This window comes from Orycteropus afer, unplaced genomic scaffold, assembly GCF_000298275.1.
Source record: "Orycteropus afer afer isolate SDZICR_OR568_19922 unplaced genomic scaffold, OryAfe1.0 scaffold00562, whole genome shotgun sequence".
NCBI classification, from domain to species: domain Eukaryota; kingdom Metazoa; phylum Chordata; class Mammalia; order Tubulidentata; family Orycteropodidae; genus Orycteropus; species Orycteropus afer.
Genome location: NW_006922149.1, coordinates 1,023,109 through 1,038,735, shown reverse-complemented (window position 1 = coordinate 1,038,735; position 15,627 = coordinate 1,023,109). Strand labels below are relative to the sequence as shown.

The 15,627-nt window shown below is 37.7% G+C and overlaps 1 protein-coding gene across 1 annotated transcript in view; it reads right to left on the bottom strand.

Annotated features, from left to right (window-relative positions):
• KCNN2 (potassium calcium-activated channel subfamily N member 2) overlaps positions 1-15,627 on the bottom strand; it is a 234,330-nt gene that overhangs the window by 167,025 nt on the left and 51,678 nt on the right. The window contains exon 4 of the mRNA XM_007955976.2: positions 15,080-15,498. Coding sequence (XP_007954167.2) covers positions 15,080-15,498 — 419 coding nt within the window. The remainder of the gene's footprint in view (positions 1-15,079; positions 15,499-15,627) is intronic.

Sequence of the window (15,627 nt, the reverse complement as noted above, 5' to 3'; positions counted from 1 at the left end):
TATATATATATATATATTATTTTTTTTTTTAAAGTAGGGCTCAGAAACAATCTTCCTTTCTTCTCTTTCTTCTTTTTCTTGTTACTGGAAGAAAAGTGGTTACTAGAAAACCAGGATGACAGGGTAGGAGAAGGGCGGCAAGGCAATGAAAATTAAGCAGAAAACTTAACAAAGGAGTCAGGACTCCTCAAAGAGCTCACAGTCCCCTGCGTATGTGTAGCTGGCTTTTTCCCGGTGTGGCTTTGGGAGGGAAGACGAAGCTGATTTATAGAAAGCCAAGACTACGTGGTTTCAACGTTTTTGTTTTGTTTTGTTTTTTAAAAAATAAAAATATAGCAAGAATGAAACTGAAAAGCCACAGACAGGAGAAAATATCTGTAAATCATATATCTGACAAACGACTGGGAACCAGAATATATAAAGAATAAAAACAATTTGATAAGACAAAGGCCTGATTTTAAAATGGGCAAACAATTTGAACAGACATTTTACCAAAAAGATATGCAGAGGCTAATAATCAAATGAAAAATGTTCACTATCATTAGTCATTTGAGAATTGCAAATTACGACCACATTAAGATACCACTTCACCCACTAGAATGGCTATGCTAAGACTGTATACGTACATACATATATTAAATTAAATTAAGAGAGGGAGGAAGAGAGAAAGAAAGAAAACTGGCAATGCCAACTGTTGAGGAGGATAGGATAAAACTAAAAATGCATAAGTTGCTGATGGGAATGTGTAACTGTGCATCTACTCCTAAGTGTCTACCTAAGAAAAACAAAACCTTGTGTTCACATAGAACTTGTGTGAAAAAGTTCACAGCTGCATTATTCATAGTAGCCAATACATGAAATAATCTAAATGTGTATCAAATGGTGAATAGAGGAAAACTATGTGGTAGATCCTAACAAAAGAACACTATTCATCAATAAAAAAGGAACAAATACATAGTACATCATGAATGAATGTCAAAAATTTTACCCTAAATAAAAGAAGCAAGATGTAAAAGACTACGTATGATCTAATTCCATTTATATGAAATGCTTACAAAAGACAAATCTCTAGAGACAGAAAGCTTGCCAGTGAGGACCCGGGACTGGAGGAGGAAGCAGGGCCTGACTGCAAATGGGTGTCAGGGATCTTTTGATGAAGACAGAACAGTTCTAACACTGGATTTTGGTGATGGTGGCACAGTCCTATACATTTCCAAAAACATAATGAATTTCACACTTAAAATAGCTGAATTTTAAGTGTACAATTCAATATTCAGTATTATACTTCAATTGCCCTTAAAAAAACACAAGAATGACAATAAACCTCTTTTCTTTTTACACTTTAGCCAAAAATTATGGTGAAACCCTGCATGAAGTTGTTTTATTCCTGTATTTAATCACCAAACATTTATTGAGTAATGACCATGTACTCAAAATGGCTTTGACTTCACCACCATGCTAGGTTTAAATATCAGATGACTGGACCTTTTCTAATATTCCTAAGAAGTTGGCAGTGATCTGACTATTTACAAATCCATGGGATTTTGAATCAGGGACAGCAAAGGACCGGGATTGATAGAGTAGGAATGCTCAAGGGCTGACACTCCCTTCCGTGGGGCCTCAGGAACCTCAACAAACTTGATACCACACTGCTTTATGAGGGCGGCAAGCCACGGAGATGCCACTCATCCAGTCCTTCCCAGTAACTCAAGCCAAGCACCCCTCTTGACAAACAGAAGGTGCTCTATAACCCAACAGCAGCTCTAGGACACAATTTTAAAATACACCACACTCCCTAATTAAAATTTCGTAACACCAAACCAAGTCACTAAGGGTATGAAAGTCTAACATCATAACAGAAAACAGATTTTTTCCAAATTCAGTGTTCACATTTTGTACATTTTATTGCACATAAGGCACTTTGTCTGAATTTCTTGTTATTTTAGTACTATTTTGCAATAAAGTAAATGTAGTGCAGTGAATTACTTAGCATGGCTCTTTGAGACATGTTCTTTGTGACTTCCACTAGAAGACTAAGTGGAACTATAGAAATGTAAGGTATCTGTAGCCTGCCAACGGGACTGGATAGCTTGTTAGTAATGTAAATGGGGTATATGAACCCCTGATGGGGGCTGTTGTTATTGTTGTTATATGCCGTCGAGTCGGACCCGACTCATAGCGACCCCTCCTTAGATTTCTGAGGCAGTATCACTACAGAAGTAGATTGCCCCATCTTCCTTCTGAGGAGTGGCTGGTGGGTTTGAACTACCAGCCTTCTGGTTAACAGTCAAGTGTCTTAGGCACTATGCTACCAGAGCTCCCCTTATGAGGGTGGGACCATACAAATAAGGTATATGGAACACTAATGTGGGGATTGGTCAGTTTTGTCCCACTAGGCTGAAAATTAGCCTTCCCAGAGACAGAAAGAGGAATTTCACCACTATCAAGAAGGTGAAGCTAGGAGTGGAATGCATCCTTGGACCCAGGATCCCTGTGCTGAGATGAAGGCAGAGAGATGGAGGCAGCAGAACTGAGAAACCAGCACAAGACAGAACAGCAGTCTTTCTGGCCCACAGAGTGAGAAAGCTGAGTGCCTTTGGGCAGGAGGCTTGCTGCTGGAGTAGGATACACCTAGTTGCACCTATGTTGTTGCTGTTAGCTGCCGTCAAGTTGGCACCAACTCATAGTGACCCTATGTACAACAGAACAAAACACTGCCCAGTCCTGAGCCAGTATCACAATCCTTGCTATACCTGAGCCCATTGTGGCACCCACTGTGTCAATCCATCTCATTGAGGGCCTTTCCCTTTTTCATTGACCCTCTAACTTTACCAAGCATGATATCCTTCTCCAGGGAGTTGTCCTTTCTGACAACATGACCAAAGTAGGTGAGATGAAGTCTGGCCATTCTCATTTCCAAGGAGCATTCTGGCTGCACTTCTTCCAGGGCAGATTTGTTAGTTCTTTTAGGAGTCCATGGTACGTTTAGTATTCTTTGGCAACACCACAACTCAAAAGCATCAATTCTTCTTCAGTATTCCATATTCACTGTACAGCTTTCACATGCATATGAGACGACTGAAAATACCATGCCTTGGGTTAGGCACACCTTAGTCTTCAAAGATACATTTTTGCCCTTCAGCACTTTAAAGAGGTGTACCTATAGGCAGAGCTGAAAGAGCTTTGTAACACTTACCTGAGCAGGGCAGAGGCCAGGCTTGAGAGGCCAACAGCTAGAGAGAAGTGTATCTTCGGGCATGGCCGAGAAAAAGCTATCCTGATTGAAGAACTGTATCCTGTTGTGTTCCTGAACCTGAATTGTAACCTGCTATTTCCCTAGTAAATTCCATAATTGTGGTATTATCTATGATTTCTGTGGCTATTACAACAAATTATTGAAGTCATCAGAGAAGTGGAGGGATGGCTGGTGTCAGAACTGATAAAAAGACTGAAGGGTGGTGGTATGTCTGACCTCACAGGAGTGAGTCTTGGCCTGCTGATGGTGATTCTATCTCCCCCTAGGGAAGTTAGAGGAGGTCAGAGGATGCCCCCTCATGCCCTTTTAACAATAACATTAAACATAAAAGGTACAAAATTAAAAAAAAAAAATACAGCCCCACAATTCTACAACCAAGTGAGGAACACTTCAGTCTTCTCAAATCATATCCCATTTATATCTAAGAAATGTACTATTTTTCTTAAAGACAAAATAGTTCAAATGCCCTGACATCTACATTTAGATTTTAAATTCTTTCTTTTAATATGGCACAGTGGTTCTGGGCTTGGATTGCATGAGACTGAGGCAAAGGATTACACACACACACTGTCTAATATATTATGTAAAGGATTCATGCGATTTCCAAAGTCAGAATACTTGCAAGTCCCATTAAAAAGAACGCTGCCATTGAGTTGATTCTGACTCAGAGATCCTACAGAACAAAGTAGAACTGGACAGAGCAGAACTGTCCCATAAGGTTTCCAAAGCTGTCATCTTTATAGAAGCAGACTGCCACATCTTTCTCCTGTGGAGAAGTTGGTGGGTTCGAACCACTGAACTTTCGGTTAACAGTCAAGTGTTTAATCACTGCACCGCTAGGCCTCCTGTGCTTAGCCCTACAGTCTATACAATTTGTACATGAAGATAGGTGGCAGGATGGGAAAGACTGCAATGAACTAGGAGATCACTGAGGTTGGATTCCTGAGCTGTTTGGCTTCTTGTTTTTTCCCTTTTCATTGATGGTATTTTAAAATTACAGGATTCATGCCAGGATCTCAAAGCACCTTGTTGACAAACATTAGTCCTCATTATTCTCTCAGAAGCTAGACAAAAAAACAAATCACTATCTAATAGGATTGAAGAAAAAATTGAGCTTGAGAGAGTATTGGTTTTTCTTTCCATAAGACTTTAATGGCCAATTTATTTGCCAAACATTATACCAAGCATTGATGCTTTTACAAGTCACAGATGCGTGATGAATGCTTTCAAACTGCTGACTCTTATAATTTGAAAGGGCCCATTTTAAAGTTGTGATTCATTTATGAGCCTGAACTTGCTATATCAGTATATATGAATCAGTCCCTGGAAGTATAAGTTTACAAAGTATTACATTACCATCAACCACAAATTACAAATCCATTGATGAAATATTTAGAGTTTACTTAGCAACAGCTGAAACTTGAAGTGGTAAGAAATAATCTAATTATCCTATATACTATAATAAATCAAGGTACCTGGGGATACTTGCCCAGCATTGCAATGCATACTTTATGGCCACCTTTGCAACTACTGAAGAAACTTGATCACAAGTAACATGTTTCAAATTTAAGTAAATCAATAGGAAATAAGGCTTCCTTAATAATAAGTGTTTGAAAAGGAATATGTCTCATAGGAAGTCTCCTAAAGTATAAAATAAACTCATGATGGTAAACCAAGAGAAATGGGCTTGGACTCTAAAATGTACCTCTTCATTTCATTCTTCTATGTAGACACACACACACACACACACATGTATATATGTGTGTGCGTGCATGTGTGTATTAATAAAATATGTAAACAACCAAACCAAATCCATGGCCATTAAGTTGATTCCAACTCATAGCAACCCTATAGGACAGAACAGAACTGCCCCACAGGGTTTCCAAGGCTGTGATCCTTCTCCCACAGCATGCTGGTGAGTTCCAACTGCAACCTTATGGTTAGCAGCCAAGCAGCTAACCACTGCACCACAAGGGGGCCATGAAAATGGAGGATGACCATATTAGATCACAAAACGGAGGATGACTGTATCAATTTGACAAATAACTTTAACCATCACAGCCAGCATTACTCTTGCCTCACACTTCAGTGTTCGTTACTATGAGATGTATGTCATTAATGCACAAAATAGTTTGATAGATTTTCTTCCTACTGTAAATGCAAAATGTTAGATAATGAGATAGTTGGTGAGAAATAGGTGTACATATATATGCAAATATATGTATGTATATACACACACACATAAACCAACCAACCACACACACACAAATAGAACAAATGAGAATTTCAGATGCCATTTATTTTTTCTTCCTTGAAAAATTGGCTTATATCAAATAAAAGGATAAAAACTAAGACTTTTTTTTAAATGAACTTGATAATTAGGAGCTCTGGTAGCATAGTGTCTAAGGCACTTGACTGCTAATCAGAAGGCTGACAGTTCAAACCCACCAGCCACTCCTCGGAAGGAAGGTTGGGCATTCCTACTTCCGTAGTGATACTGCCTCGGAAACCCAAGGAGGGGTTGCTATGAGTCGGGGCCGACTCAATGGCAAATAACAACAACAAGAACAATTAGAACCCAGGTCACTTATAGTTTAAACAGAGTTTATCACATATTAAAACTTGAAGTTCAGCTTTATTTCAAACCATGCTCTAAATTTTTGCTATTGTTAGCCACCACAAGAGTCAGCCCCCACCTCATGGTGACCCCATGTACAACAGAATAAAACTGAACTGCCTTATGATCAGTTATGGATCAAACCCTTGTAATCCACAGGGTTTTTGTTAGCTGATTTAAGGAAGCAGATCAGCAGGCCTTTCTTCCTAGTGTGTCTTAATTTGGAAACTCCATTGAAACTTGTTTATCACCATAGCAACACTTAAGCCTCCACTGAACAGAGGAAGTAATAAATGTACATAATTTTGAGTAACAAATCCAAACCCAGTTATACAAAGCTATCTACAGCAATACTAAATTAATTTTTTAGATGTAAACTACCATACTATTTTGGTTTTATTGGTTCTCAGGATTAAGGTTACTACAGCAATGGGCGTAAGCATAGCAAATATCGTGAGGATGGTGCAGAATGGGGCAGGGTTTCATTCTGCTATGATTTGAAGAGGACTTGATGGCACCTAACAACAACAACAACAACATTTTACCTTAGTATTTAAAACTGGGAGAATATTCAGGCCCATATTCCACAGAAAGCATAAACCCCAAATCATACATTCTCTATGAATTGGTGCTGATGGAAATCCACCTAGATACAAAATAGGATATTCTCATCCTACAAGAGCTTTCCTTAGAGGATCAAAACTGGAGATTCTGGATAGAATGGGAGGAAAAATGTGGAACAAAATTCAAAACCATAAAAATGACCAGAATTATCAGTCAGATACCCCCAGGACTATGGCCCTGGGTGATCTTTGGGCCTGGAAATGGACTCACTCCCATGGACTGGCTCTTAGCCCAACAGTAGAAAGACCTACATGCAGAATACCCGCCCCAGGGCGATGCACCCACTTACTCTAGGGAGATATACTCCTTGGAGCAATCGGCCATGAAGCATCAGAGGAGCAGCATTCACATGGAGGGAAAGCTGGACAGACAGGAATGCATAGTTAAGAAGGGCACAGGGAGGGGTAGTCACAGGGATGGGAGGGGAGGAGAGTTTCTCATGGTCAGGGATGGTAATTAGGGAGTGAAATCAAATGTACATGGATGTAAAACAAATTCTGCTCTGTAAATTTGCATCCATAGCACAATTAAAAGAAATTAAAAGCTTTCTTTAGAAACTCATTCATAATAATGATTTTGGAAGACACAACCAATCCTTGTGCTAACACAGCTATTTCATATGAAGTACGTATTGTATGTAATGTTATTATGCACATAATTTGTAATATTGTAATATTCTACAGTATAGCATGCAATAATAAGGTAGGTTTTGACTGTATTTCCAAAATCAACTTTCATGCAATAAAAAAGAATAAATGCAGAAGAATAATAGTGATGGAGTTTAAAAAAAAAAAAGTCTAACTGGATTATTCTAATAGAAGAAAGAAAATATACTTTTTTTTTCCCTCAAATTTTTATTGTGATTTGGGTGAAAGTTTACAGAGCAATTTCATTTTCCATACAGCATTTCATACACATTTGGTCTCATGACATTGACTATAATTTCTCACAATGTAACAGCTCTCTTCCCACTTCCTCCCCATAGTAACCTCTGGAAGAAATAAAATATACTTTTAAAACATTGAATATTAATATCTAAAATCATATCTGTAACTGAGCTGTAGTTCTCAGATTGTTTTTGACCATCTGAAAAATACTAAATTTATTTTCATGTATTAATTTCTATCAATGAAAATAATTTCTCCTTAATCCATTTTAATGGATTAAGAGTCCATATTCATGTAGTTTAAATTAATCGATGCTTTTCAAAACAAGTTCCATTGTTTGCTTCTCCAATTTTCCCACCTTCAAAAAGAGCAAACCATTCTCCATTCTTGGTTACCTCTGTACTTCTCTAACAGAAAAATACCATAAATGGATGGCTTTAACAAACAGCAGTTTATTCTTACAGTTTGGGAGGTTAGAAGTCAGAGTTCAAAGTGCCAGGCTCTAGGGGCTGTGTGAAAGCCCCTTGACCTTGGGCTTCAGCTCTGCCTCTGGATCCTAGCCCACTGAAGCTAGAGGCATCTCTACACTCAGGCAGCTGCTAGCTGCTGAGGCCAACAAACCCAAGGTCGACAAGCAAAAAGGCACAGTGCCGATATTAGCAAGCCACATGTTGTTGTTGTTATGTGCCGTGGAGTTGGACCCAACTCACAGCAACCCCTCCTTGGGTTTCGCAAGTCACATAGCAGGCCATTAATTCAAATCCATTAAAAGTCCCAAGATCGGCAGAGCATGGCTGCTGAATGAAGACCTCGCTACGTGCAAGGTTCAAGTATGCCAAAAAGCTGGAGACCTTTCTCAAAGTTACTTGTTATATACTGGAAACAGCCCATATCCCTAAAGCAGTTACTCAGCTGCTCCAGTAGAGTCCCCCAGGGAGTTAATTACCAATCTCACCATGAGGCATAACTATACCCAGCTGTCCTGCCAAGCTGACATACAACCTTAACTACCACAATTCTCAAGTAATTTTCAGGAAGTTTTACCTCTTAACTGAGGCTTATTAGTTAATGAATATTTAAATGCCCTTAAAAATGAAACAATAGGATGAGTAAGAACAACATATTTGGCTATTATGTTCTTAATTCAATGATTTTTTTTTTTCCAGTGACAAATCGTATATAGCATCTCCAGTCTGTCACAGATTACTACAATGTCTGTTTTTCTGCTTGGTAGCACTGTCACCAAAATTTCTACCTCATCTTTTACTTCCCTTTCTCCTTCATCCCAACTCTACCCACCTCTCATTATGAAATTTATATGAAAAGAAAGAAAGAATATATTGAACAATGAAACAAATCCCCCAACAGTGGAGGAAGTTGCAATCTTTTTCTATCTCTGAGACTTCAGGACTGATGTGCCATCCATGCTCTGAGAAGCCATGGCCAAATAAATGTTTTTTCTTCCTCTTGGAGAGTCCCAATGTACATATTAAATGTTCTAAGAACTCTTGTAGTAAAAACAAAAAAATAAAAACATACTTTACCTCTCTGTAAAGCAGCACTGATTCACAATATCCAATCCCACTCCTTGCAAAACAGCTATTCACTTTCCTCAGAAACAGTGTCCAGTGAAACACACTTTCTGTGGAATGCTTGCCTTTAACATCTTTACAAAACTAGAGAGGCATCAAAGTGCAAATCAGGACTGGATAATTACCAGTTTTCAGGACCTCAAGCTCTGGGTTACAAGTTTCTTCATATATATATATATATATATATATATATTTTTTTTTTTTTTTTTCCTGAAATTTCTCCTAATATTGCTTCATTTAACTCCTTACCCTGGGACTCAGTAAACATGACATCACCACTCAACAGGACCAGGCCACAATTCCCAGGTTGGTTGGCAGCAGAGTATTCTTCTTGGGCCTGAAGTACAAACTCAACACAAGGCCAAACCAGAACCAGAGAGAAAATGATTGACTGTTCTCTGGTCTGGGGCAGCTTCTTTTTGCCAAATGTATGGCCACAGAAATAATGCCAGATGATCAGGACTCATTATCGTCATACACTATGCTTCCTCCTGTCACTCACAAAAAACAAGACAAAACAAAAACAACAACAACAGTAAAGAATATAAAACTCTTTTTTTTTTTATTATTTACAGGTAAATCAGATAGACAGGATAGATGCTTCTAATAGGATCCCCTCCCTATTGGTAGAGAATGTTCCAAAAGCCCTTACAAGATCTAAAACTGCTATGTGCCCTATGGAAGAAGTGGGATGGGTATGCAATACCAAACTTCTCCAAAAAGTCATATGCCTTTCTCAGAAGTTCTCTTTCCAAATTTTTTTAGATGTCTTCTAAGAGAATTCCTATCAGGTGTGATAGTGGAAAGGATGTTAACTTAATGTGGAAAGGAGGCTTGGAACATAGACTAACAGGTGGGGTTCATTCAAATGTGAACCCTAAACCAAAGAAGCAGGAGTGTTTTGTGTTGTAAAAGTATCACAAACTTCTCTGAACCAAAGAAGGGAAGGGGGAAAAAAAAAAAAAAACTACACCAGAAAATAAATATCCAAGAAATTGTCAAATGCTGGTGATGTCATGTTTCTAACTTTGTGTAAAACAAACAAATTTTTTCACATCTTTGTACTTACAAACTACAACCAGGGCATTTTGTGCAGCAAAATGAGCAGTTTAGTGACAAAACAAATATGGAAAATTTTCTATTATCACAATACCAGCTAAATGATATTTTTTTCCCTTGCACATTTGTTCGACCATAAAATGTCACCTTTGGTAGAGGTGAGCTTATTAAGCCATTCAGTTTGTAGATTAAGAAACCAAGGCAAAAAAGAATCAAGGTGCTTCTTGGCTTGAGGTCACTCAATAGCCAACTAGGACTAAATCTCAGGGTCCCACTCTAGAGTCAGGCCACTCCCCAGTACACCACTAATTTGTTTTCTTCATGCAACTGCTGGCTGCAGACTCTCATTTGTGCTATGGAAGGGACAATTTTCACTTTTTATTGTCTCTTTATATGAAAACAGGAATGGTCCATCATTTAATAGTCTATGCATGCTAACACACACACACACACACACACACACACAATTTGGGGTGCTAAACTCTGCCCTAGCTTGCCTAAGGTTTTCTGCATTTAGTGACAATTAAATAAAACAGTTACAATGATTTTTTTTTTTCAATGTCAACATGGGAATAATTATGAGCCTATTTTAATTGACTCTTGGAAAGCAGAGATGCATGAGAGACAACTATATAGATATATATATTTTAAGCTATGCTTTTACTCCTACCATTGTACTATTTTGCAAATTATAAATTAAGGGTAATCTTTATAACTAAATAGGTAGTTCTACTAAAGTCTTCCACATTTATTCTTCAAAGTTATAGGTACATCTGCTCCAAAAAATATCATAAGCCTCTAAATATCACGATTGCTAGGAAACAAAGCATTAGCATAAGGAGTATACCTTTCTTTAAAAAGAAATCATTACACTTTAAATGCCATAATTATGTAGTGAAGTTCTACATAATGGTACTTCAGACACATGGTATTAACAACTAGTCACTACAAAATTTCCAGTTAATGCAAGTGAACACAACAAACCAGCTGGACTCAGCAACCCCTCTAAACTCCTTAAAATGAGTATAAATAATTTTAAAACAAATGAACAAGAAAAAAAAAGTATAAACTACATAATGGCAACAAGAATAGATGACAAGACAGTATCAGAGAAGCTAGGAAACGGATTGACAAGTGATAAAGGACTGACTTGACCTGGCCTGACAAAGCCAAACACTAGAGCAACGGAGGAGAACACTCAAGTGGCAGCCATATTTACAATGGGACCCAACTCCCTCATCAAAGACTAAGGAATTGTTGACACCTGTACTTCCTTGAAAGTGGAGCTAATAATAGAGCCTCAAAAAGGAGGGCAGGTTCAAAGACTGCATAAAAGCTGTTCGACTCCTATGTTTCCCTCTTCCATCTGTGTGGCCAGATAACTGCCTTTTCCTAGCCTGGCACAGTCTGCAAAGTCATTGCCTGGAGAGGGTAAAAGACAGGATGTGTGGACAGCAGGGCTACTGTACTGAAATGGGAGTACATATTACATAATGAAAAATTACATATTTAATACATAATTAATAATTACATATTAACTACTGAATCCGGTGCTTCAGAGTCGACTGTGACTCATGGAGACTATGTGTGTCAGAGCAGAGCTGGGCACCACAGGGCCCAGTGGCTGATTTTCATAATTACATCTCCAGGTCTTTCATCCAAGACACCTCTGTGTGGACTCCGCCCTTTGGATTGGCAGCTGAGTGTGCTAACATTTTGTACCACCCAGGAACTCTTTATGAAATGTTGAGACAGCTTCCTTCTCCTGTCTTTCAATTACCAGGCTTCTACCCTCATGACAATAGCAAAGCTTTCTCTTGTATTGACCAGATTGTCCAGAGAAAATAGGAAATATGTAAAAATACTGAAATCAGCATTCTATGCCCCAACAATCACCCTTTAGTGAAGCTAAAAGTGAAAGGCAACAAAGCCCTATATGCACAAAATCCTCAATCAACTCATTAGTGCCCTACTCTTCAGTATGAACAGACACCAAGGATATATAACCATTTCAGAAAATGGAAGACAAAACTAACAGAAAAATTCATTTTGGGGGCAACAAAAAGTACACAAGGAGAAAAAATGTCAAAAAGTCTTACTAACAATTTGAGAGCTAAAACAGTACATATATGAAATAAAAGCACGATGCCATTTTAAAACTAAGCAATCAGAAATAAAAAATGAGATACTGAAAATTAATGCATAGTTTAGTTTTGGTTTGGTTTTTGGTTTTTAGTTGAAATAAAATATCAATAGCAAGTTTGGAATTTAAAAATTTCTCATAATATAGAGCAAAAGAGATGGAAAAACAGTACAAAAAGAAGATAAGAAAATTACAGAATTAGTCGAGTCCAACTTACAGCAATCCCCATTGTGTTTCCAAGGCTATAAATCTTTACAGAAGCAGACTGCCTCATCTTTCTCCCACAGATGGCTGATGGGTTTGAACCACCAATCTTGGTTAGCAGCCAAATGCCTTAACCAGTACACCACCAGAGCTCCTCCAGAATTAATAAGTTGTTGTTACGTGCTTTCGAGCTTGACCTGAATCATAGTGATCCCTCCTTGCGTTTTCGAGGCGGTATCACTACGGAAGTAGGATTGCCCAACCTTCCTTCCGAGGAGTGGCTGGTGGGTTTGAACCGCCAGCCCTCTGGTTAGCAGTCAAGTGTCTTAGGCACTATGCTTCCAGAGCTCCTAGAATTAATATAGAAGGACTAATATCCACATAACCAATTGTGGGAACAAAATTACTAAACAAGTCACAAAAACCACCCAGTAACTAACAGACATGAATTACAAGATTAAAAAGGCCCACTAAATTCTAAGTATAATGAGTTAAAATAGATTTTTAAGCAAGATGAATCCCTGTACAATTTTAAAACAGATCCCAAAGCTTCCTGAAGAAAAGGATAAAAAATGAATGGGATTAGACTGTTAGACCCCGGGAGCTAGAAGACAACATCTGAGAGAAAGTGATTTCCACTCTGGAGTTTTGTATCTAGTCAGATTATCAATTATATATGAGAGAAGAAAAAAGTCTTTTTCCGTGCATGGAAGACCTCAAAAAATACATCTCTCACACACTACCCTTTCTTAGAATCTACTGGAAGATTAATTCTGACAAAATGAGGGAAAATATGTGAAAAAAAAAAAAAAAAAAGAAGGAGAAATAGGGTCATAGAAAAAGGGTACTCAGTATAAAAGAAAGGCAAAGAAAATCCCCAAGATGATGAAATAGCAGCTCAGAAGTTCCAAGAATCATTTCTCAAGAAGATGAAATTGATAAATTGCCTAATATATTTTAATATACTAAAAGGATATTAACATAATGTGGGAGAATTTAGCATTTAGTGGTAGGTAAACAGGAAAATAAGCAAATGAAAAACTAAGAAAAATAAACAAATGAAAATGAGACAATTATTAATTCCAGAAAAAATGAAAAGATCTACAGGAAAGGCAAAAATGATTATAATACACTATGTTACCTGGCCACAAATGTGGTTTACATAGTCATAATAATGTAAGTACGGAATATAAATCATTGGTGTTCCTATCACTTACTGGGAAGATGGCAATAGAAAGTATCAATGTGGGGAGCTGAAAAAGGGGTATATGCATGTAGGGGAAAATAAACTAAAAACTCAACTTCCATAGTGGGAGACCAATATATTGTTCAAAACTATAAAATCTAGATGTAGCAATATAAGCACTTTTACTTACAAATGTGGAAAGCAATTACCAAAGGAATGGGCTAAAATAATTTAAAGTGATTGCTTCAGGAAAGCACAAATGGGGGGAGGAGGGGTTGTGGGTTTGCCATTGTTTGCAATTGTAACTCTCATACAGATTTTTTTGCTCTTTGAACTTTGTGTACATTATTTCTTCGCTTTGAAAAACTTAAATATATATGTGTGTGTGTGTACACACATATATACATATATATATATTTTTTTTTTTTTTTAAAGAACTGATTATGACACAGACCAGTATCTGAACAGTTAACAGTCCTCGAAGCTTCTATATCATTCCTAACTCTCTTTGGCAAATTCAACAAGAATTTTCTTAATCAAGGTCATGTGAGTTTTTCTGCCCCCTCATAACAGAGTTCCTCTGTTTGTGTCTCAAGTCTATTTTTGCTGGTTTGTTGAAAGCCCAAGTTAACATGATGGATACTATAAATGATTAACATTATTGATACTCAAACCAGAAAAACCAAACTCACTGCCATCAAGGTGATTCTGACTCACAACAACCCCCACTGGGTTTCCAAAGCTGTAAATCTTTACAAAGCAGACCACCTCAACTGTTTTCTGTGGAACAGCTGATGGGTTCCAATCATCGACCTTCTGGTAAGTAGCCAAATGCCTTAACTACTACACCACCAAAACTCCTTTCATTGATACTATAACCAATTAACTCCAACTCATTGTGCAGCTCCTGAATCCTGAGAATGTGTTCTTAGCTTTAGACCACCAGAGCTCTTAAGGCAATAACAAATAACACTGCCTCTTTTCACTGATTTTTAAGAGTTCAACAAAATCTAATTTATATGTCCATAAGATATCTTGTCAGATAATCACAGGAACACTAATACGAGCAAGCACTAAAATCAACAAACCAGTTGGAGATATTCTCTCATGTTCAGAAATCCTGCATCAGAACTTTTCTATTACATTTTTCTCTCAACCATAACCAAAGAAATGACTCAGGATTACCACTAAATAAATGTGGTTTCTGCCATCAGTGCTATTTTCAATGGAAGTCTCCTACACAATTTCCATGTCCCTAAATTCTGACACAGATTATAAAGGTAAACCTCTATTGAAAATTGATCAAATTAGAAAGAAAAACACACAATCAAGAAGGCATTGCTCTATGAAAAGTCTTAAGCTTTGCCACAGTCATTAAAATAAAGCCCATCAGATAACTCAAAATTTTAAGAGTGAGGCACTCTGTGCCTAAAATCTAAAATGTGTTCTCTTTCTCATTTTAGAGAGCACCATATGGCAAATTATGTTCTCAGGAAAAGAAACAAACTTACCTTTCACAAGCTCGGACAGTCCACGCGGCAATTATCCACAATGAGATACTAAAAACCAAGAGTACAGTTCCTGGGCATATAGTCATTAAAGTCTTCATAACAAAACGTGTATTGAAGTTTATCTTATTAAGTGCTCCAATGCTTCTAGAGGAGGCATCAGTGAAAAGTTTGCTATGTAACAGCATGACTCTGGCAATCAAATAGAGTCTTAAGAACATTGGTATAGATAAAATAATATCCACATCAGCGGTGGTTGTGGATGGGGCATAGGAGAAGGCAAGCCGGGCTGTCCATGTGAACGTATAATTCCCAGGTATGGGATGAATAGCACACACCAGTATTTCCAAGCAGATGAAGAAAATACGCTCATAAGTCATGGCTATTCTCCAGTCATCTGCTCCATTGTCCACCATGAACAACTGAAAAAATAAAGTAGAAAATAGCTTCAGTATGGCATGAATGGTCCACAAGGGTTAATGCAGATTTTTAAATTATACAACAGATGACTTTTAGCAATCATGGCAAGCTAAAGGTTGTAATTTTAAAAT